The sequence below is a fragment of the Coenobita brevimanus genome, chromosome 1 (assembly GCF_032717465.1).
Source record: "Coenobita brevimanus isolate Jiangsu-jjx chromosome 1, ASM3271746v2, whole genome shotgun sequence".
Taxonomy (NCBI): domain Eukaryota; kingdom Metazoa; phylum Arthropoda; class Malacostraca; order Decapoda; family Coenobitidae; genus Coenobita; species Coenobita brevimanus.
Genome location: NC_136954.1, coordinates 34,032,981 through 34,057,426, shown reverse-complemented (window position 1 = coordinate 34,057,426; position 24,446 = coordinate 34,032,981). Strand labels below are relative to the sequence as shown.

The 24,446-nt window shown below is 43.0% G+C and overlaps 1 protein-coding gene across 1 annotated transcript in view; it reads left to right on the top strand.

Annotated features, from left to right (window-relative positions):
* LOC145393493 (glutamate receptor 1-like) overlaps positions 1 to 24,446 on the top strand; it is a 292,984-nt gene that overhangs the window by 189,692 nt on the left and 78,846 nt on the right. Inside the window, exons 7-8 of the mRNA XM_080267656.1 lie at positions 6,850 to 7,041; positions 9,002 to 9,109. Coding sequence (XP_080123782.1) covers positions 6,850 to 7,041; positions 9,002 to 9,109 — 300 coding nt within the window. The remainder of the gene's footprint in view (positions 1 to 6,849; positions 7,042 to 9,001; positions 9,110 to 24,446) is intronic.

Sequence of the window (24,446 nt, the reverse complement as noted above, 5' to 3'; positions counted from 1 at the left end):
GTATGTGCAGTTGTCTTCCGTTTCGGAGCTAAAGTTACTGCTGATCTTAAGGGCGTAAATGGTCTGCTTCATAATTAACCCATAGGTCATCTGTAACTGTAGTTTCACGACGGCTGAGAATTCTCAGAATTAATACTACCCTCCTGAAGTTTCTTTGAAAGTCTCTCAGGACACCATGTGTTTTCGTGCTGCCGCCAGACGCCTTTTTTCGGCCTAGATGGGTTAGAAGGGTACGTGTACGGAAGGCAAAAAGAAAAAAAAAAAAATCTTGCTGCCAACAGACCCAATTCCTTAGCCTTGGAGATGCCTTTTTGAACGAGCATGGTCAGATATAGCCTTGGCTGCCTCTTTACCAGCTCAGGAGACATTTCCTGGAGTTCATTAATTACACTGTTGATTAGGAGTTTCATTAAATAGCCAAAATGTCAACGCTCCTCACACTAGCACATTGAGCCGTCCCCACAACACAAAATTAGAGGATGCTATATTGGACTATCCTATATATAAAAGGTATAACCAAAGAATAAAATGTCTTGGAATATGCATAATGAACTAGACAAAATTATATCCTCATTTTAAGCGTCCTGAAAAATGTATAATGTGTAAAATATTAATCTCTCTCTCTCTCTCTCTCTCTCCTTCAGATAATTTGTTTAGGAACGGTCATATCATCTCGAGCTTTGTTTACCAAATTCCCGGTTGGGTAAAGAGACAAACTAGCTCATAAGACTGGTCAGAGAGAGAGAGAGAGAGAGAGACTTACCCCTCTCTCACGTGTAGTGTGACTTTGTTGTCATACTATGCCTCCTGTAAGCTGGCCCAAATAACTGTAAAGGTATGCATGATTCTCCTCGCGTAAGTAGGTGGGGTTATGAGGGGTAGACCGAGAAAGACATGGGACGAGGTCATTAAGTGTGACCTTAGGGTTAAGGGACTGAACAGGGAGGCTGCAATGGATCGTGCAGCGTGGAGAGCCGCCATTAGGTGACCAAGGCCGACACATGCAAGCATGTTGGAGCCTTTAAAAACGAAAACGAAAACGATAAGTAGAGGAAATTGGGGAGGGATGTTGAGGTTGGGGTGGGGGTGGATGAAGGAGAAGAGGAAGAGAAGTAAGAGAAGAAAAGAAGGAGAAAGAGGAGACTAAGAAAAGAACAGGAAGGCTTTTGACTAATAATAAAAGAGTATACCAAGGTCGTGAAGGGACACGTTCCACAACCATCTCCCATACTACAACACGCATCTATAGAATTTGTAGTTGGTCTGTATTTCATTTATAAGGACGAACAGGCTGGGTTTAAAAGACATTACTCTTACGTTCTCTTGACTGGCCTGGGAATCAAGATCCGGCGATTATTTCTGGAGCGATGATGATGATGATGATAATGATGAAGATGAGGTGATGGTTATAGTGATAGTAATGATGGTGATGATAGTGGTGGTGTTAATGATGTTACAGCATACCTGATCCAGTGTGACTGTTATCTACACCAATTAAGGTGGGGAGAAGGCTAATTACAGGTAACAGTTACAGGTGTTCCATACATAACCACCCCAAAATTAGGGACTTACTCAGATTTAATAATTAGTCCGTTAGATCACGATTATAAGGCCAGACAGATGCTAATGGAAATGTATAACATAAAAACAGTATCAAGGTGTAAAAAACACAACATAAAACTTAAAAAAAAAAAAAAAACTACTCTGTTCACTTTACCTTGACTTAAAATTGGGTCCCTCCATCTTTGAGGTATAGCAATACATTGGCACTAGTCACGAAGAAGTGCTACCGTAAGGATATAGTAAAAATTGTCGTTTTTTTCTGCGACCGAGCTACGTGAAATAAGTTGCAAAAGGATAATAATTTGGACCAAGTTGAAGTAAAAGAACTATCTTGCTGTTAAACCTCCAGTGTCATCTACAAGACGACAATACACCCAGACAAGTAGCCCAACATGTCATGTGGATTGCGTGGAGGTGGAGGATGTATACCACAGACATTCCGGGTATACTGGGCCTGATAAATCACAGAGGAAGAGGTGTTACGTAGGCTTCTGTGTCTCTTAGAACACGAACATTTGCCCAGACCGATGGCCATGTGACGCCTTTTATCCTTTTGTACAATCCTGCTTCAGACTGTCTCGATGCCACCAACCGGAATATATAAATGCCACAAAAGACAATATCAGTGTAGTGTCCATAACAAATCGCTTAGACACAGGTGCCACGAAGCCACCTACGTCCCCTAAAATACGAACATATGCCTAGACTGGAAGCCTAATGAAGAAGAATATGAAGGTGTTATGTGCATTATAATAAATTACAAAGAAACTGCAACCACGAACTCGACTGTCACTTGGGTCCGTATGTCGTTGATCGAGGAAGCTCCCTAACACCGTTTCCTGCACGATTTATATTGTTTATTAGACCTCACTGTCCTCCTCTGTGTTACATTAATCCTTCCAATATCGCCATACTCTGCCTAAATAACATACAATAGGATATTAACCACCCTCATCCAAAAAGAAATCGCTAAGGAAGAGGTGTCAGGGTGCTTCCTTAACCGGGGAAAATACGAGCCCTAGGGTTGCATTCTTACAGCAGTATGAGGCATCTCGAGCTTATCTTCTTGTGTCACATTAATATTATTGTGATGATATTATTATAAACATGGTCGATATTAAGTGGTTATAAATAACGTAGAAAGGTGTTAAAAATTGTCAAGGAACTGGTGTAAGAAAGCCAGCCAAGCCTAGACGCAGACGACACCTTAATAACAAACACACACCTGGCAATTCGTGTGGGTGGCGTGCCAGTGGGAGGTGTGGAGGGGTATCAGGGTGGAATTACAGTGGATTAGCGTGGTCATAGCTGGTTGCACTACGCTACAGGGGCAATTCCCGGGGTAATGTGCCACGCCGAAACAGCTGAGAGGCCGAATCCCCTGTTAAGAGGCGTAGTATTCTCAGCTTTGCAAGTCTCCTCATCCCCATTCGTATACTTAACTGTGGGAGCCGATTATATTTGACGGTATATTTGAGTGTCTGTACTGTTGATATTGCCTTTGTGGGTTTTGCTGTTATGATAATCATTATATTTCCCATTATTTTATTTTACAATTTTATTTCTGATAGTCGTCATTGCTTATCTGTCGATATTAGTTTTGGTAATGACAATAAAGCAGAATTCTCAGGTATTGTGGGCTTTTCTGTGTATGTCCCGATCTGTGTGTTGCCTTAACAGTAGGATAGGATTATATGCTACGATTACATTTTACGATACTCTTGGTTGTCTAACTGTCGATATTGCTTTTCGTAACCATGGCAGCACAGAAGATTATCAGGTATTTTGGGTTTTGCTCCTCGTTTGTGCATTATGTTACCCTTTGACTATATTTTACGTCTCTCTTCATTGCCCTGTTGTTACCTAGCTGTCGATTTTATTTTTTTATTCCTATTTTTTCTTTCAGCGGTGGCAACACAAGATTTTCATGGATAGTTTTCTTGATATGGAGGCTTGTTATGCTGCTGTTAATTTAAGAATACTATTTTATTGCATTTTATGATAATTCCTGCTGTCCTAGTAGTACCTAATTGTCCCTATTGTATCCCGTAACCATGGTAACGCTGAGAATTATATAGGGATTGTGTGTTTTGCTATTTATATGTATCACATGTGTCCCATTCTTAATTTTAGGATGCGATTATATTCAACAATTTTAAGGTTTTCTTGATTACCCTGCTGTTACCTAATTTCGGTATTGCCTTTCTTACCATGGCAGCATTCTCTCTCTCTCTCTCTGTCTCTCTCTCTCTCTCTCTCTATCACACACACACACACACACACACACACACAGTGACAGGAAATAGATGTAATTGCCCCTAAAAAATTACCTGTGAGGGTAACTGCTCCTCCCTCCTGCAAATTTCGAAATGGAAAATGAAGTGAACTCAGCCAGGTGTGAAATACGAACATAAAGGTGTGAAGGTTGAGGTGACAAAAATGTGAAAATCAGGAAGGATGTACCACTCAGGGCTGGAGAGAGAGAGAGAGAGAGAGAGAGAGAGAGAGAGAGAGAGAGAGAGAGAGTAAAAGTGGAGGTGTGAAAACAGTGTGGCTGTGTTGTGATAAAAAACACTGGCCTCTGTATTTTCTGTGGTACGTCTGTGCATTGTACGGGAAAGAAAAATATGGAGAAACACTTTTAGATTATTTTTCCCCCCAGTTCAGTTTGGTATTGATTATTACCCGTCTCCGCCCCTGAGGGGCTGGGAAACGGGTATTGTTTTCATTTGGTTTGTTTGTGTGTGTGTGTGTGTGTGTGTGTGTGTGTTTGTCTGTCTGTTAAGAACTTTACGCGAAAACTACTGATGCGATTTTGACTCAAACAAGTTATTCACAGTAATTGCCGAGACTGTAACTCGACGAAATGGTATGAAGTTGCAAGCAAGGAGGGCTAATCTTGATACAACCAAAAACTTCTTCACTTACTCCGTTGTAAGCGAATGGAATAAACTCCCTGGGAATATGATTGAAAGTGGTACCATAAATATATTTAAAAAGAGACTGGACATGTACCTCGACGCAATTGGTATCGTTTAGTTAGGATGGAGCAATTATTGCATATTCGCGTCTGCATTCATGTGTCTATTAGACACAGACAATATTATAGAATATAAATAATAGATAAACATTCTATTCATCCTTTGATTAAAAAAAAAAAAAAAAATGCATGCATAGAGTAAGTATGTGGCTGTATGCCCAAATTTTCCTTTTCCATATTATTCTACTTTCTGCCGATCCTATAAAATTCCTTCAGGTTTTTCATTCCTGCAAGATATTACTTCCTCTCTTGTTTCCTGTACGGCAAATACCGGAGGGTCTGGAGGGTGGGGGAGAGAGCCTTCTGCTGTGCTATCCTTTTCTCCTGCTCCTATGCACTATATTAGGATTAAGGCCGGACCACATCGTAGGGACCGTAAGGTCTGTGTGGTCTGTGTATCTATGTAACTCTATGTAACTCTCTCTCTCTCTCTCTCTCTCTCTCTCTCTCACACACACACACACACACACACACACACACACACACACACACACACACACACACAGCGCTCCTACTGGCTTGCTTTGGTGAACTATACAAATTCCTCTGCAGTAAACCTTGTGTCGTCTCGCCCAGACCTCCTCTCTGCCCCACCGTGACGAAACTGCATGACAAGTTTGGCCAGCTTGTAGAGTGACCTGCTGGTGGTGTCAGGTGGTGGAAATTTGTCATGGAAAAGCTGGTGGCACGGTGGAAATGGTGGCAGTTTTACTAAGTTTACCAGTTCAGTGCGAGGATATTTTTTTCTTTATTCTTTCCGGACTGTTTTGTTGTTGGTACTGACGGACGATTTAATTTGTTTCCTAGAATAAGAGAGAGAGAGAGAGAGAGAGAGAGAGAGAGAGAGAGAGCATGTGTTTTCGAATTGGAGGGGTTGGATATAGCCCTCCTTTACCACTTTAGTGCTATGAGATGGCACCTAAAGTCGAATCACACTACTTCCCATCCTCTCCATTCTCCACACACACATGTTTCCCAAGACTCCCATCTCCACCGCTGTAACTCTTGACTTTTCATTTTCCAGTCACCAGCCTCGCGCCCATAGGTTATTGTGGGCACTAATACTCCTTCTTGCGGTTCTAATACAGCTGCCACGTTGGATTGGTGAAGAAAAAAATATAGCCTGTTATACTGCCAAAGAATACAAATGTCTGTCTGATTAAATGTATTAAGGCATTTTCACTCGGTCGTTTTCACAATTTCACTTTTCAACATTTAGGCTGGTCATAAAAGTCAGAAATATGCTAATTCCATGCCAGTTTATCAAGCTTTATGTTTATTAAAGTCAAAGGAATAGAAGATTATGTTAATGTCCAGTGTCATGCTGAATTGTGTGTGTGTGTGTGTGTGTGTGTGTGTGTGTGTGTGTGTGTATCGTAATGTAGTGTAGTGAAAGGCATCGTAAGGCAGTCTCCCATATTGCCCCAGTAAAAATAATCCCTGCCTCTGTATATTCAGTTCCTACGTACAGTACATTGTCTTTGGTCCTTTGTATACAATTTTCAACGCTTAATGTGTTGTTCTCAGCGCCTTACGTGTTATTTTGAGCGTCTTGTTTGTTATTTTCAGCGCCTTGTGTGTTATTTTCAGCGTCTTGTGTGTAATTTTCAACGCCTTGTTTGTTATTTTCAGCGCCTTGTGTGTTATTATCAGTGTCTTGTGTGTTATTTTCAACGCCTTGTGTTTTTTTTTCAGCGCCTTGTGTGTTATTTTCAACGTCATCTTTGTTATTTTCAGCGCCATTGCAATGTATATTCAGCGTCATTGTTCATTATGTTCCACAATTCATACACAATTTTCAACGCCCTGGTATAATATTTTCAACGTCTTCGTGTATTATTTTAGGTATCGTATATTACTTTCAGAAATTCGCCTTCCTCTTTCCAACGCCTGGGTATATCATCAAGCATTATATTGCAACTCAGAATCGACAGTGCATTAATTCCCCTCCTTATATCCTGCAGTTAGGGACTTTGATTTCCATTAGACTGCAGCGGGTCGTCTTCCCGGGGACAGTAATTTTGAGCAGGAAAACATGATCGGCTCTCTATTTTCCTTTAATTCTTATTTCACCTCAGCCACCCACCTACAGCACTGAACCTGTCTTCTTTTTCATGTGCTCAGTCGACATTAATGTTTAATGCTAAGAATTGTGCCCTTCTCCTCCTCCTCCTGCTCCTCCTCCTCTCTTATGATTTTTCTTCCTCAGCAACAGCACCAAAATTAGCCCATCCTCTCTTCCACAGGCCCAGTCAGCACTGATCTACGACGCGGTGAGGGTGGTTGCTGAGGCGCTGACCAGACTAAAGCACGAAAAAGTGGACGTGTTTGGTGAGTCTCCTGGGCTGGGGACGCCGCGGATCATCAGCTGCCACAGTAATGACGCTGATCAGAGCGTCTGGGAGCACGGCGAGAAGATCACCAGGCACTTGAGGAAGGTGGGTCCAGCAGTAGGTGTCAGGGTGGGGTATTAGGGTGCCATGGTGGAGTATTAAGGTGCCAGGGTGGGGTATTAGGGTGTCAGGGTGGGGTATTAGGGTGTCAGGGTGGGGTATTAGGGTATCAGGGTGGAGTATTAGGGTGTCAAGGTGGGGTATTGGGGTGCCAGGGTGGGGTATTAGGGTGCCAGGGCGGAGTATTAGGGTGTCAGGGTGGGGTATTAGGGTGTCAGGGTGGGGTATTAGGGTGTCAGTGTGGAGTATTAGGGTGTCAGGGTGGGGTATTAGGGTGTCAGGGTGGGGTATTAGGGTGTCAGGGTGGGGTATTAGGGTGTCAGGGTGGAGTATTAGGGTGCCATGGTGGAGTATTAGGGTGCCAAGGTGGAATATTAGTGTCAAGAATGGTGGTTAGGGTGTCAGGATGTAGAATTAGGGTGTCTGTGGAATAGTGTGGTGTTAGGATGGACTTGCAGGAAGGATGTCAGGAGTGAATAACAAAAAACCACCAGGGACTTGAGGATGGTGGGTGAGGTGTTAGATATGTACTGTAGAGATGTTAGAGTTCTAGAGAGGAAAAATATATCTCTAGGATGGAGTATTATGGTGCCAAGAGGTTGTTGTTGTTGTTGTTGATGGTGGTGGTGGTGGTGGTGGTGGTGGTCTTATTGCTTAACCCTGGAACGCCTGACCAAGCGTACCCGTCGACCACAGGTAAAAAACCACCCCTGTAAGGTTGTCCTGTAGGTTCCGTACACCGTTGATATTGTGTCTGCGTTTTAGTGTGGTATGTGCTGCACATGAAGCTGGTAGGTAGGTGTTTTTTCAGTGATGGTGTGGGAATGTCTGTGTTAGGTTATAGGATTAATTGTCTGGGTGGAATATTGGAGTGCTAGGAATGATGGGTAGGGTGCCAGGGCGTATAATTTGGGTGTCACTGGGGAGTATTACGGTGTCAGAGTGTAAAATTAGGTTGTCAGCGTGGAATATTAGGGTGTCAGGGTGTAAAATATGGTTGTCATTTTGGGACATTTAGGGTGTCTGGTTGTAGAATTAGGTTGTCAGCGTGGAATATTAGGGTGTCAGGATGGATCAGGGTAAGAGTGTCAAGGAAGAATAGCTAAAGATGATGTCAGACACCTGAAGATGATATGTAATATGCAGTAGTGGCACTGTGGAAATGTTGTGGTGCTAAGGAGGGCAACTATTGCACTATACCCTTCTGTACCATAACATGCCAGATTTTCGTCCCTTTGGAGATCATTTCGTGTAGGTGAGTGGCAGAACAAGACACTGCTTAAGTTCTGCATCCTCTCCACAGCACTACTTCGTGCCTGGCATCATATTCTGTTGCTAATCTATTGTTACAGTTCAGTGCTTAAGTTTTGTATCCACTCCACAACACTACTTCGTGACTAGTATCGTATTTTAGTGTTAATCTGTTGTTACAGCTCAGCATTCAAGATGAAGAGATGTCAGTTTTATGTCGTTAAAGTAAAATGAGCATAGGTGCCTTGGTATTGTTGGTGTGTTTTCTTGCCTTACCTTGGTATTATCGGTGTGTTTTTCTTGCATTATTTTGGTATTGTTTTTCTTGCATTATCTTGGTATTATTGTTGTGTTTCTTGCATTATCTTGGTATTATTGGTGTGTTTCTTGCATTATCTTGGTATTGGTGGTGTGTTTCTTGCATTATCTTGGTATTGTTGGTGTGTTTCTTGCATTATCTTGGTATTGCTGGTGTGTTTCTTGCATTATCTTGGTATTGTTGGTGTGTTTCTTGCATTATCTTGGTATTGTTGTTGTGTTTCTTGCATTATCTTGGTATTGTTGGTGTGTTTCTTGCATTATCTTGGTATTGTTGTTGTGTTTCTTGCATTATCTTGGTATTGTTGGTGTGTTTCTTGCATTATCTTGGTATTGTTGGTGTGTTTCTTGCATTATCTTGGTGTTGTTGTTGCAGGTTGAGAGGGAGGGACTGACAGGCAACATCAGCTTCACGTACGAGGGTAAGAGGAAGCTGTACTCACTGGACGTGGTGGAAATGACACTCAACAGCGAGACGGTCAAAGTGAGTGTGCAATTTATCTTATATCATTATCTTTATCATTAGCTTTTATCTCTCTCGTCGTTCACTTCTTATTTTTTGCTCTCTTTCCTTGGAGATGATCTTAAACACCGAGATGGTCAAGGGGGTGTAGTGAGTGTTGATTCTCTGTCTGTCTGTGTCTGTCTGTCTGTCTGTCTCTCTCTCTCTCTCTCTCTCTCTCTCTCTCTCTCTCTCTCTCTCTCTCTCTCTCTCTCTCCCACAACACAGAGACCGTCAAAGTGAGTATTAGCATCTTCAGTCCAATACCGTGCGTTTTAATTTTCTCTTGCTCACTCCAAACGATTTTTACCAACATGGAGCGAGAGCCAACGGGAATTATAACCAGCGTCTCCAGTTCCCACATTTCCGTTCTGTATACCATTGTTGCATTCCGTGCTGAGTTTGATTTTCCCAGGATGTACATTCTTCCAGTGTTTCTTATTTTCTACTCTAACTTAACTTATCCTAACCTAACCCAACCTGACAGATTACCTAAATGACCATCAAACCTACCTGATGCTAAGAAAACAAACCTAACCAAACTGGCTGACAAACTAACCTAACCTGATCCTAGGAAAGCAAACCTTACATAACCTATAATTTATTAAAAAGGAAACGTGCAACAACAGTGCACAGAATGGAAATCATTGTCCGAAAAGCCTCTCATACGTTTAATAAAGTCGCCTAGACGTACCAGGTATAAAAAAAATACGTCATCATAGTGAAGGAGTGGTGTTGGAGAGGGATGCCTTCATGTGGTGGCACTGATATAGCTGGTCGGGTAAGCTGCCTGGCTGTACAAACGTTCCTAAGTACGTCACCCGAGAGGAGGAGAATGGACGGTCGGAAAACGGTATCTTTAGCCAGCAGTCCCCCAGATTCATGTTGCAGATGAACCTGGGTTTTTAACTACTGCTAGTGAAGAGGTTCATTAATTTAATCTTAATATTATCAACTTTTTCATCTCTCTTAGTTCATCACCATTTTTGTTTCTCGTTGTCTCTCATGCATCCATTTCAGTTCCTTGAATATTTAAATGAAGGACAACCCTGTACCCATTTATATACTCGTGTGTGTGTGTGTGTGTGTGTGTGTGTGTGTGTGTGTGTGTGTGTGTGTGTGTGTGTGAGAGAGAGAGAGAGAGAGAGAGAGAGAGAGAGGGGGGGGGTTGATACTCTAAAGTGGCCATGGGGAAGAACATAAAGGCACTATTATGAGGAGCGGGGGGAAGGAGAGGATCAGATGAGACTTATGTACGAACAAATGATGAGGGGGGGGGAGATTGTTGTCGGGAGGAAGAGAGGAAAGGAGGAGGAAAGCAAGCTAAAGGGGAGAAGAGAGGAAAGGAAAAGAAGGAAAGGAAAGGAGAGAGAGGAGAAGGAAAGAGGGGAGAGATGAGGGAAAACAGAGAGAGAGAGACAGACAGACAGACAGACAGACAGACAGACAGACAGAAGATAAACTGTGAAAAGGGAAAAAAAAGAGGGAGGGGGGGTTAAGGAGAGTAGAATAAGACAGTGGACACATCTGATAGCCGCATCCACCCTCACCCTATTCACCCCAACACATAACAAAAGGTGTCGTTTGTTTTTAGACACCCCTTACAGTAGACCAACTCCAAATGACAACACTCATCTCAAACACACGCCAGACACTCCAGACGTACACCAGACACACCACTAACACACCCCGCCCCTCAACAAAAACCCCCATAGGTGACGCTCATAAAACTCTGTGGTTTCATCTTGCTAGGTTTCATAATTCAAAACATTGGGTGACAGTGAGTGAGTAAACGCTAGGGACACGCACTGAATTTGGCCGCCCTTGTGGGTTAGGGAGGAGGACGAAGAGGAGGAGGAGGAGGGAGATGAAGTGAAAGGGGAAAGAAAAGACACAAGAATTCAATTGAGCAGTCAGAAGGTAGATAAGCGGGAGAAGGGAAAGATGAGAAGAATGAATGGTAACGAGGAGGAGAAGGAAGAGGAAGACAGAAGGAGAAGAGGAGAAACTAGGATGAGAGAGGGAGAAAGGAGGGATAAGAAAGGGGGACGAAAAACAAAGGAGGAAAGGAGGGAGTGTTGAGATAGACAGATGAGAGAGATGGCCCGAGGCTTTGGTGTAAGTACAGGGGGAAATAAGAATACGCAAAGAAATGAGTCACAAGACAGAAGAGGAGGAATGAGAAGGAAGGAGTCACAAGGAGGAAGAATAAAAGGAGAAATATGAAGGACTGAATAGAGGAAGGAGGAGAAACAAGAAGGGAGAAACAAGAGGAGGTAGAAGAAAGAAGAAAGGAGAAAGAAAAAGTATGGGAAACGAAGAAGAAAGGAAGAGCAAAAAGAAGAGGAAGAAGAACAGAAAAGAACACAGAAGACTGAAATGGCTACAAGCGTGGTGTATATACGGTGATGTATGTACAAAAACGAGAAAGAACAAGAGGAGGTGAACATGGAAGACAAAACGCAGGAGAGAAACGAAAGGGAAAAGGGAGAAAAAGAAATAAATGATAGAAGATAAATGAAAACGAAGGAATGAACGGGGAGGAGAGGAGAAAGTAAGAGATATGAAAGAGGACTGAAACAAGGAGCAGGAGAAGACGGGAAACGGGCGAGGAGAGGAAAAGGAGACGCACGAAACTGAGGAATGAAAAGTAGGTTAATAAGAATAGTAGCGAAAGAAAACAAGATAAAAAGGATGGAAGACAAGAGGAGAACTAGGGCTCAGATGAAGAGAAAAAACTGTGTTGGCTTTTGGCTTTGGTGTGTGTACAGAGGCAAGGGGTACAGGAGGAGAAAGACACGGAAGAGGAAGAAAAAGAAGAATGAAAAAGAAAGAGAGGAGGGTCAGAGGGGAGACAGAAGAAGAAAGAATAACGACAATCAAGGAGAGATGAAGAAATAGGAGAAACGAGAAGATAAGGAAGACGAAAGGGTTAGATGGCTCCTAGAAGGGAAGGAGAGAAGGATATAGGAGAGAAGAGAAAACAGGAAAGAAGAGAGAAGATGGGAGATGGGAGAGAAAAAAGTAGGGAGGCATGCGAAATAATACGAATAATAATAAGAAAAGGTGAGGTGGTTCCAGACTGTGGTGTGTACGCGTGAGGGGTCAAGAGCAGAAGAAAAAATGGGGAAAAAAGATATGGGAAGAAAGAACAGAAGCAAGGAAGATGATGGGAAAAGAAGGGCACAGGACCAAAGAAAGGAAAAACAAAGATGATGAGGAAACGAAGAAGGTAGACAAGAAAGAAATCGATGATAAGGGAGGTGGACAACATTGGGTCCAGAGAAATTGCAAGTATTTAGTTTGCATGTATTTCTTAGAAGAATGAGTTATTAGAAGATAAAATGTGAAGCCTCATGATATATTCGTTGTTGGGTAGAATTATACAAGCGTTTTTGATGTTTGCGGTATAGCAGATGCTTGCCCTGCAAGGGACGTGTTGGCGCCATCGCAGGAACACAAAAGTGGCCAAAGCACACATCAGAAGACATCGTTACCTCTCTCTCTCTCTCTCTCTCTCTCTCTCATACAAACGTACCCTGACTACTAAATCTAAATCCAGGCCATAACACGGTGCACTTTGCCACCCACATTTCACCAAACCACACCGTTGCAGGAGCACAAAGATGGCCAAAGCATCCCCACAGAGGGTATTAGTCAGGACCAAGATCGGAATGGCAGCTACTGGACTCCTTGAGGTTGTGTGTGTACAGTTTCCTTTCAAAATGTTTACCAGGGGATTTTTTTTACATACATACATACATATTTATACATACATACATCGTGACCGACAGTAGTGTGGGTAACGCGAAATATTGTAATTGTGGCCGGAATGCCTGACAAATTGGTTCCTTAAAGCATCATTTAGAGGTGAGGGTCATTATTTTCTCAGACCGTGAAGTGGGCGAAACATTAATGCTTAAGAAAATCAAGGATCTTATCATTTTGTGGGTTTTTGAGTAACCCATGGCAACTGTTGATGCGATGGATGCGGATATCCTGAGATTTCGTGGAGGGAAAAAAATCTTATTGTGAAAGATTATGACCAAAAAAAGGAGGGGAAGGCAGAACTACCAACGATTACTTGCAGGAAAAAATGCGATGTGTGAAATAATTGGGAAGTAAAACACACAGTAGGAAAAATTTTGGAACGAACAAAAGTGGAAGATGGTTATAAAATGCAGTGCATGCATTAGTAAAGGGGAATAAGGTGTAATACGGGAAAACGGCCGTAGGAAAAAATATGTGCGTAGTAAAAAAAACTTGCGTCCGGGAAAAGGACGAAAGACTGTTGGATAAGAGATGCATAAAGTGAAAGAAGGAAGAAAGCGATGGGTGGTAGGTAAAAAATACGCAAAGTGAAATTTAGAAGAAACTACGAAGGATGAAAGTTAATTCCGTAGGAAACAAGTTGAAAAAATATCCAAACGTAAAAGCTCTCTGATGGGGGGCAAGATGAGTACAAAAGATCTTTGTGGAAAAATTCCATGTACGAGAGACCATCGTAGGAGTAGAAATAGGAAGAGCAGACGAGGATAGTGGGGGAAATATAGGAAGGACGAAAAATACGTGGATGAGGAACACCTAGCAGTGAGAGAGGGTAGAAAGTACATCATGTTAAAGGCATTTCAGTAGCTAACGTGGAAGGGATGCGGGGAAAATTGCACAAAGTGATATATGGAGCCGTGTTGCATGTAGGAGGACTGTTGGGACTTTGGGAACGGATTTTCAAGAGAGAGATAGAGAGAGAGAGAGAATTGGGGGATTATTTCTACGTAACCTGTATTTTTTTCCTTGACTAGATGGATGTCTTAAGTTTCACACCAAACGAAGACATGATGTTGGTGGTTCGCAGCTTTATTTTTATTTTATTTGCTTATTTATTTATTTACTTATTTATTTTATACACGAGTAACAGTGGCCTATCAAAATTTTCCTTATGTACACACGATCAAAAAAATACCTTTACAACCATCCGTCTACATTTTGAAACCGTGAACGAAAAGTATGAAAATATCCTCCATTAACTACTCATAGTTGTACATGCCCAGTAATTTCATTAGTATGACATGAAGGAAGAATATGTAACGTGAAATAAGCTGTCCATTCAAAAATACTGCCAAAAGAAAAAACGCGATAAGCAACAGCGCTCAGTGTGAAACCATCGGTCACCCGTATAAAGATAGTTTTCGAAGCTCCGAACAACCTCCATAACACTGAACGGTAGGGCTTGGTGGATGTGTAACTCAGCCAGCGGTAGAATCAGAGAGTCAGCAAAATGTGTGGATGATGAGTGAAGCCATGAGCAAAAATTCTGCCGCATTTCTTCACCAGCTGTGGCAATGGACAGAGAGAAAGAACAGAGAAATTAGTTGGAGAAAAACAGGGAGGCTTTAGGAAGGGAAGAGGTTGTGTAACTCAGACATTCATTCTTAGATCTTTAGTGGAAAAGTTTCTAGAGAAGGGAAAGAAGTTGTATGCGGCTTTCATGGATTTGGAGAAAGCATATGACAGGGTGGATAGACAAGGATTGTGGAAAGTGTTAAGAATATATGGAGTAGATGGGAAGTTGTTGAATGCTGTGAAGAGTATGTACGATGGTGCGAAGGCTGCAGTGCGTGTGGATGGTGAACTAAGTGAAATTTTTCTCTTTGAAAGTTGGGTTGAAACAGGGATGTGTCATGTCTCCATGGTTGTTCAATCTGTACATGGATGGGGTAATAAAAGAGGTACAAGGTAGGGTAGTGGATGTTGGAGTGGCCCTGGTGAGAGAGGATAGTGTTTGGAAACTCCCTGTACTGTTGTTTGCAGATGATACTGTGTTGTTGAGTGAAGACGAAGGGGAGCTGCAAGGCTTGGTGGATGAGTTTGAGAGTGTGTGTAAGAAACGGAATCTAAAGGTGAATGTAGGGAAAAGTAAAGTGATGGTCTTTGAGAGAGGTGAAGTCAGTGAATGTACAGCGAGTTGGATGGTGAGGAATTGGAAAATGTGAGTACGTTTAAGTACTTGGGTAGTGTGATGAGTAAGGATGGAGGTTTGGAGGGTGAAGTGCTTGAAAGGGTACAGCAGGGAAGAAAGGTTGCTGGTTCTTTGAAAGCAGTGATAAGAAACAGGGAAGTGAGCATGGAAGTGAAAAAGTTACTACATGACAGTATTGTGATACCAACTCTAACGTATGGAAGTGAAGCTTGGACGTTGTTGGAAGGACACAAGTCAAGAGTGAGAGCAGTGGAAATGAGTTATTTAAGAGGAGCCTGTGGAATCACATGGAGAGACAGGCTGACGAATGAGGATATAAAGGAGCGTTGTGGTGTGGATGTGGATGTGATAGGAAGCGTTATGAGGAACACACTGAGGTGGTTTGGCCATGTGGAGAGGATGGAGGGTGAAAGACTGACGAAGAGAGTGTATGTGAGTGAGGTGGAGGGGGGAAGAGGGAGGGGGAGGCCGAGGATGAGATGGAGGGATGGGGTGGAGAGGTATATGAGAGAGGGGGGTGTAAGTTGGGAGCAGGGCAATGAAATGGCGGGGGACAGAGCGACTTGGAGGCGATTTGTTTGTGGCTACCGCAAACGGGATTGAGGCGTCTGGCAATAGATAGATAGCAATATGAAACACAGCACAATAACATGAGAAAAGAGAGGACCGTCTGTCATCTGGGGAGGAGGGAGAAGTACCTAAGGCAGGACACAAAGCTGGGAGAGGATTGTCGTCGTACTGTTAATGATGGTTGCACCTACTGAGAAATATGACTCCACGAAGAACGCCAGTATGAAAATATTACAGAGAATATAATTAGTAGGGAAAGACTGAAAAAAAAAAAAAGTAAAACTTCTAGTATGAAAAAAGTTATACTGAGAATATTAGTATATATAAGACTAAAAAAAAAATGATAGCGCCAGTTATGAATAAACTATGCTGTGGATGTGATTAGTATGAAAAGATTTTGAAAACGTATAACGCCTGGTACAAGTGAATTACAATGATGATATTGAGTACTGTGAAAAAGAAATTGAGAAAAAAAACTGAAACTCCTAATATTAATAACTTATGCTGAGAATGAGTAGTTTGATAAGCTAAAAGATAGCTAAAACTCCTAGTATGAATAAATTACACTGAGATAGAGTAGAATGGTGTAAATTAATGAAATGGAAAGTATGAAATGTTGAAAGAAAATGGTAAGGTCGAAATTTATCCACGAAAAATGCTAAATACGAGAAAGGAAAATGAAAATATTGCTGGCTGGAGACGGAAAGTGAAAAATCATTTGCACTTGTTTGCGAAAAGACAGTTTAAAAATATCTGTAACAATACTAGTAACGAAATATATCATTGTAAAAATATGTGGTAGATGCAGGGGCGCATTATCCGCTCGGTGTAGTACTGCCTTTAGCTGACCCTACACTGGATGACAAACCAAATGGTTTCCTGTACACTAGGAAACCATTTACTACGCTGGATGGGAATTATGTAAAGAAATAGCTAGTGGTCTAGTGGGTTAAGACTCTCCAACCGGTTGTGGCCTGTGAGGGTTTACATCCGAGGGATGGTATGGTAAGGTAAAGGGGCATGCGCTGTGAGGCGCTTAGCCATGGTACTCATCTCTTTAACTTAGGCCATTTAGCCTGTGATGGGTTTATTGCTCACATAAAGCCAGTCAGAGGTTGACGGGTTACTCGCCTGTAATAACCTATCCCCGGACCCTTACACTTCTGATGTATCAATGAAAGAGTGGATGATGGATGAATGGGTGGATGAAAAGACTGCAACTGAAAACGTGTGAAACATTGCTCGTTAAATGAGAAGTTGGAGTCAAGCAGAATTGGTGTGTACAGATAAGAAAACTGCTTATCACAGAGAGACATACTGTAAACACATTGAGTTCCAAGTGTATTTTAAAAAATGCATGATTTACAGAAATTAACAATGGGAAATATTGGCTGTTGAAGGCGGTAGAGTCAGACCAGAAGCACAAGTTTGCGGAAGACGGTATAAACAGTGCAGTAGGTATAAAAAAGCTAGGTATGAAATATAACCTCACAAAAAAAAAAAAAATGGGATGAAAAAATTGCGGAAGAAATATTGCTCGCTGGAGGCAGAGGTGTGAAAAAAAAAGAAAAAAAGTTAGAGACAAAAATACAAGGTACGAAAAATATCTACAAAAATGCCTGATTTGAAAAGACTACAGGGGAAAATATTGCTCGTTGATGAGGTTGAGGGGAAACATCAGTAGCATAGGTGTGTGCAGTATAGTAGTATAGATATACTGTAGTTACTCGATGTAACTTATCGTTCAACTGAGAACGAAAGGAATGCAGATGTTAAAGCAAATAAAAAAGAAAATCTTTTTGCACAAGACAATTAGATTATGTCACGGGGTTTTTAAAATAAATGCAATTATTAAATGATAATGTTCAATAATACTGAAGAGCAGAGACAATGAATTGTTTTGCTAAATCAAGCAATGATTACTTTATGCCGACTCGCTTCGCCGATTCTCTCAGAACGAGAATTTATAAACTTTCTCAACAGTACACAGCAGAGACTAATTACTCACAATTGCTGTTTATTAGTACTGTTAGCCTCTGGAGAAAGTGACTTCACCCCTGACAATAAATAACTAATACTATTAATAATATCAGGTTCTTGCTGATGCGTTAACTCCTAGAAGGCACAACGGATTTTAAGCTTAATACAACAAGACTGGCCTAAGTACCAGTTATGAATAGCAAAGCGTTTATGCAAGCTAGGAGCTATAAGGGAAATAAGCTTAATTATGGAGAAATGAAACACGAGTTTACATTACATTAAGCTCGAGAAAAGAGAACTGTTAAATTTATTGATTACAAAGAAATAAATTTAACGTTACATTTCAAAATGAATTCAAAATAAAGAGATCGCACTCACTCCCTCAAAAGCTAAATTCTTAAACCTAGGAAAACAACATGCGGCGCAGCCGGCCGGCATGTGAGGGAACAGCACACTTAACTAAACTCTTAAGTCTAGGAAAACGAAAAGAAAATACTGGTCAATGTAGCGTATCACCAAGGAAGGGTGAGAGCCTGGAGAACTGTAGTCTAGTGGAGTCTGGGTGCTAGAAGACCTCTCTCACTCTCACTACTGGAGCACAGAACCACACTCCTTCGCGACAGACAAAAGACTGATTCAAATACGATGTGTGGGGTAGGAATATGCCCAGGCCAGCCGGAAGAAGGCGTGGCCAACGGTTGAGGCAAGCAGGGGCGAACAATATAAAAACAATAATATCGCTCAGTAGAGCACTTAATGACGTGCATTAGAACGGTCACTAGTGGAGAAGGGAGAAAAAGTGAGCAGATGGAGAGAACACTTTAAGGAATTGTTGAACGTGGAGGATGGAAGTAATGCGAGTATATGTGGCTGGGGAATGGCTGGAAGAAGGAGGGAGGTGAGAAGACAGGAAGAAATCAGTAGGATAGAAGTTGTGGAAGCAATGAAGAAAGTTAAATCAGGGAAAGCTCCAGGAATTGATGGAGTGTGTGGTGAAATGCTGAAGCATGGGGGAGAGATAGTAGTAGAATGGATGTGGAAGATGTGCAGATTGGCCTGGGAGGAAGGTAGAGTCCCGGAGGATTGGAAGTCAGGTATAATTATTCCCTTGTACAAAGGAAAAGGGGAAAAAGAAGTGTGTGGTAATCATAGGGGCATTTGTCTTCTTAGTATAATAGGAAAAGTGTATGGTAGGATACTTATTGACAGAGTTAGAGAAAGAACAGAGAAATTAGTTGGAGAAGAACAGGGAGGCTTTAGGAAGGGTAGAGGTTGTGTAGATCAGATATTCATTCTCAGATCTTTAGTGGAAAAGCTTCTAGAGAAGGGAAAGAAGTTGTATGCGGCGTTCATGGATTTGGAGAAAGCATATGACAGGGTGGATAGACTAGGATTGTGGAGAGTGTTAAGAATATATGGAATAGATGGGAAGTTGTTGAATGCTGTGAAGAGTATGTACGATGGTGCGAAGGCTGCAGTGCGTGTGGATGGTGAACTAAGTGAATTTTTCTCTTTGAAAGTTGGGTTGAAACAGGGATGTGTCATGTCTCCATGGTTGTTCAATCTGTACATGGATGGGGTAATAAAAGAGGTACAAGGTAGGGTAGTGGATGTTGGAGTGGCCCTGGTGAGAGAGGATAGTGTTTGGAAACTCCCTGTACTGTTGTTTGCAGATGATACTGTGTTGTTGAGTGAAGACGAAGGGGAGCTGCAAGGCTTGCTGGATGAGTTTGAGAGAGTGTGTAAGAAACGGAATCTAAAGGTGAATGTAGGGAAGAGTAAAGTGATGGTCTTTGAGAGAGGTGAAGTCAGTGAATGTACAGTGAGGTTGGATGGTGAGGAATTGGAAAATGTGAGTACGTTTAAGTACTTGGGTAGTGTGATGAGTAAGGATGGAGGTTTGGAGGGTGAAGTGCTTGAAAGGGTACAGCAGGGAAGAAAGGTTGCTGGTTCTTTGAAAGCAGTGATAAGAAACAGGGAAGTGAGCATGGAAGTGAAAAAGTTACTACATGACAGTATTGTGATACCAACTCTAACGTACGGAAGTGAAGCTTGGACGTTGTTGGAAGGACACAAGTCAAGAGTGAGAGCCGTGGAAATGAGTTATTTAAGAGGAGCCTGTGGAGTCACATGGAGAGACAGGCTGACGAATGAGGTTATAAAGGAGCGTTGTGGTGTTGATGTGGATGTGATAGGAAGCGTTATGAGGAACACACTGAGGTGGTTTGGCCATGTGGAGAGGATGGAGGGTGAAAGACTGACGAAGAGAGTGTATGTGAGTGAGGTGGAGGGGGAAAGAGGGAGGGGGAGGCCGAGGATGAGGTGGAGAGATGGGGTGGAGAGGTATATGAGAGAGGGGTGTGTGAGTTGGGAGCAGGGGAGTGAAATGGCGGGGGACAGGGCGACTTGGAGGCGATTTGTTTGTGGCCACCCCAAACGGGATTGAGGCGTCTGGCAATAGATAGATAGATAGACTTTTGAAACAGTGACGAATGTTTTGAAAAAAGTATACCATCGAAATGGAGAGAGAAACGGTTAACTGAACGATACACAGTGAGTTTTCCACTAATAGTTTGTGCTTTCTCACATAAGGAAAATGTCGCGAATTTGATTCGTGACAGATTAAATATGTGAAAAGACTTCCCATTCATCACACACACACACACACACACACACACACACACACACACACACACACACACACACACACACACACACACGTTATTTTTTCAACCTTCGTGTCGTCCATAATCCGTCTCGGCTTCAGCCGCAGTTTTCCTTCGTTCCCCAGTCAGGTTCTCTGTTTCCCAATATCCAGCATCAGTTTATTACTCCTTTCCTCCCAGGCCCCCCCTTTGCTTCCGTGTCTCCTACTCAGCCTCTCGGGGGGTTAGGAGAGGCACCAACTTTCTGTGTCGTCTTCGTGTCCGCCACTCCCTAAGCACGCTTCATTAGCGACATCAAAGGCCGGACTTCCAGCCTCTTCCTTCCCTCCCTTCGCCTTCCCTCCTTCTCTCTACCTATCTCTCCCTCCCTCCTTCCATCTTCTTTCCCTCCCTACCACCCTCCCACTGCCCTCCTTCCGCCCCTTCCTACATCCACCTCCTCCCTCTTCTCTTCCGCTCTTCCTCACTCCCAGCCTCTTCTCCGTACCCATCTCTCCCCCTACCCATCCCTCCCTCTATCCATCTTCTCTTTCTCGCTCTTCTCTCCCTTCCTCTCTTCATTCGTCTCATCCTCCCTCCCTCTTCCCGACCTTCCTCTTCTCTCTCTCCCTCTTCTCTCTCTCCCTCCTCTCTCCCTTCACCTTTCCTCCTCCATTGAAGTATTCCAGTAGTCTGTGATGCCTTGGTAGTCCAGCAGAGGAAGTAAACACAGGAGGTTTGGGGAGGCTCTTGCTTACCCTACTTTTGCTGTTTTGTACTGTAGTCTTGAAGGGTCTCTCTCTCTCTCTCTCTCTCTCTCTCTCTCTCTCTCTCTCTCTCTCTCTCTCTCGTGCAGGATTTCCAACTTGTGTCCTTTGATGTTTCTTTTTCAGGATTTGCGTCAGAGCCAAGACGCTGAATGCCAAGTTTTTCAGTGCCATCCCTTTCCCCATTTTCTTATTAGCGGGATTATTCAGCTCTTATTCAGGGTTATTCGGGTATTGGGGTTCTTATTTAGGGTTATTCAGGTGTTAGGGCTTTTATTCAGGGTAATTCAGGTGTTAGGGCTTTTATTCAGGGTATTTCAGGTGTTAAGGCTTTTATTCAGGGTTATTCAGGTGTTAGGGCTTCTGTTAAGGTGTTAGGGCTTCTGTTAAGGTGTTAGGGCTTTAATTCAAGGTTTTAGGGTCAGCCAAGAGACTGATCTAGTATTTAGTAGAAAATATATAAAATCAGGACCAAATGGCAAGGTCAGTTGAAGCAATTCGTATCCGATGTAGACCAAACTTAGGGGAAATGTTCAGGGTAAGGCAAAGAGAAATGAGTTATATTTTGAGAGTAGTCAGTCAGATGTCAAGGTCACAGGGAAAGTCAAATGTTAAGGTCAGAGGGCAAGGTCAGCTCAAGCGGTGGGACCAAACTTGTTGGAAGAGCTACGGGTCAGGCAAGATGGTAAGTGATTTGATTTTGAGAACAGTCAGGTAAAGGTCAGGGTCACAGGGCAGAGTCAAATGTTTGACTCATATACCAGTTGTTGGTGCTGGGCTGGTGTTGTAATGTCAGTGTTACTTCTTTTATTTTTTGAAACGGGCTTTTTATGACATAGTTATAACTGAATGACTTTTTCATCTTAATATTACTTAAAGCACACACACACACACACACACACACACACACACACACACACACACACACACAAATGATTTACTGAAGAAACAGACCCAACGAAACACACAAAACTCCGCCTCCACCACACTACCTACCACACCATCACTGCCACCATGCAATCTCCACCACAAAAACTGCTAACCTAGGAATCACAAACTCAGCACCAATAAAATATACCACAGAGAATCATAGTCATATCCACCACCGCAGGACTGTTAACCTACATCACCAGATAAACACAACTTCCTCCACTGAAATACCTCGCAAAAGTATCACAGCCACGAAAAAAACGGACTCGCTTCACAATATTACCTTACACACCACCACCACCACAGGCACCTTTACCTACCACATCACCACCACCACCACCACAGGCACTTTTACCTACCACATCACCACCACCACCACCACAGGCACCTTTACCTACCACACCACCACCACCACCACAACCACAGGCACCCTTACCTACCACATCACCACCACCACCACCACAACCACAGGCACCTTTACCTACCACATCACCACCACCACCACCACAACCACAGGCACCTGTATCTACCACATCACCACCACCACCACCACCACCACCACCACAACCACAACCACAGGCACCTTTACCTACCACATCACCACCACCACCACCTTTACCTACCACACCACCACCACCACCACCACCACAACCACAGGCACCATTATCTACCACATCACCACCACCACAACCACAGGCACCTGTATCTACCACATCACCACCACCACCACAACCACAGGCACCTTTACCTACCATATCACCACCACCACCACCTTTACCTACCACATCATCACCACCACTGCCACAGGCATCATTACCTACCATATCACCACCACCACCACCCCAGGCTTCTTTACCTACCACATCACCACCACCACCACCACCACCACCACCACCACCACAGGCACCTTTACCTGCCACATCACCAGCACCATGGGCATCTTTGCCTACCACACCACCACCACCACCACAAGCTCCTTTACCTACCACACTACCACCGCCATAGGCACATTTATTTTACCACACTACCACCACAACCACAACCACATTACCTTACCACACCACCACCACAACCACCACCATAGGCACAAAACCTTACCACACCACCACCACAACCAACACCACAGGCACATTACCTTACCACACCACTTCTACAACCACCACCACAGGCACATTACCTTACCACACCACCACCACAACCGCCACCATAGGCACATTAGCTTACCACACCACCACCACCACCACCACCACAGGCACATTATCTTGCCACACCACCACCAAAGAAAACCCATACTGAAGAAACAGACACAAAGAAACAACTCTGTCCCTCACACCACCACCACCTCCACTGCACCACAACCACCACCGCCACCACACGTCTTCTCTTTTGACGCCTTAAGCTGGGTCGGTAAAATGCGCACGCTCCTGTAAAGTCTGTAGCGGCTGGGGTGCGTGTGAGTGGAATAGTCAATGTATTGTTATCAGGGGGGCCCGTCCCTATGAATAACACATGATTGTAAGTGTGGAGGTCGGTGCAAGAATGCCAGCTACCTATGGACCCACTTTTTTCTCCCATGTACTCAGCCCTTACCTTTATATTTTCTTTGACTTGTCTCCATGTGTTTGTGCTTTTGCAGTGTTGCGTGTAGGGGTTATTGAAGGCTATATCTAGGCCTCCAGTTCCAAAAGTCGCTCTGAAAGCCGCATGAAATCGTCTGGTGATATCAATAATGGTTGAAAGTGACACATCATTAATTAACACGTCATGCACTGGCCAGCAAGAGGTGCTGGGGAGCCTTCGAGTATATTTAGCTTAGGAGAAGACGTGCCTGTGTCATTGGTATGTATTCCATGAGTTTTAGGTTACGGATAGGAAAGTCTGGCTGATGGTAATGCGTTTAGGTTTGCGTCGTTGCCGTCTCTTTCGTTTCTCTTTATCTCTAGCTCTCATTTTTTTAGCATCGTTGACTTCTCTTTCCTCTTTCTCCAGCTCTCTTCCTTTTATATAGAAATTTTGAGAGCTTTTGGATAAGGTTCAGTGTTTGAATGACGTTAATAATTATATATTGATATATCTCCTCAGTAGGGTGACGCTTTTTAAAACTTTACTCTTGCTGCCTCCAGACGATTTTACTTTGCTCACAGGGTCTTCAGACTGCTGGAAGGGTTACATATGGCCTGCATATTCCATTCACTACTTAGGCGTTCTCCTTTTCTTCTCTCTTCTCCTTCACGCAATTGTATTATTTTTCACATACTTCTTCCTCCCTCTTCCTCTTTAATTTCATTGCTTTACTTCCGTGTTTACTCCTATCTCCCTTCCTTTCCAAACTCTTTCTCCTCTTCCCTCCTTCCCAGTGTTCTCTTCTTCCTTGTTACCTCCCATCTCCCCTCTTTTTCCCTCTACTCCTTCACGTCTTTCCTTCCTAATGCTTTCTTCTTCCCTGT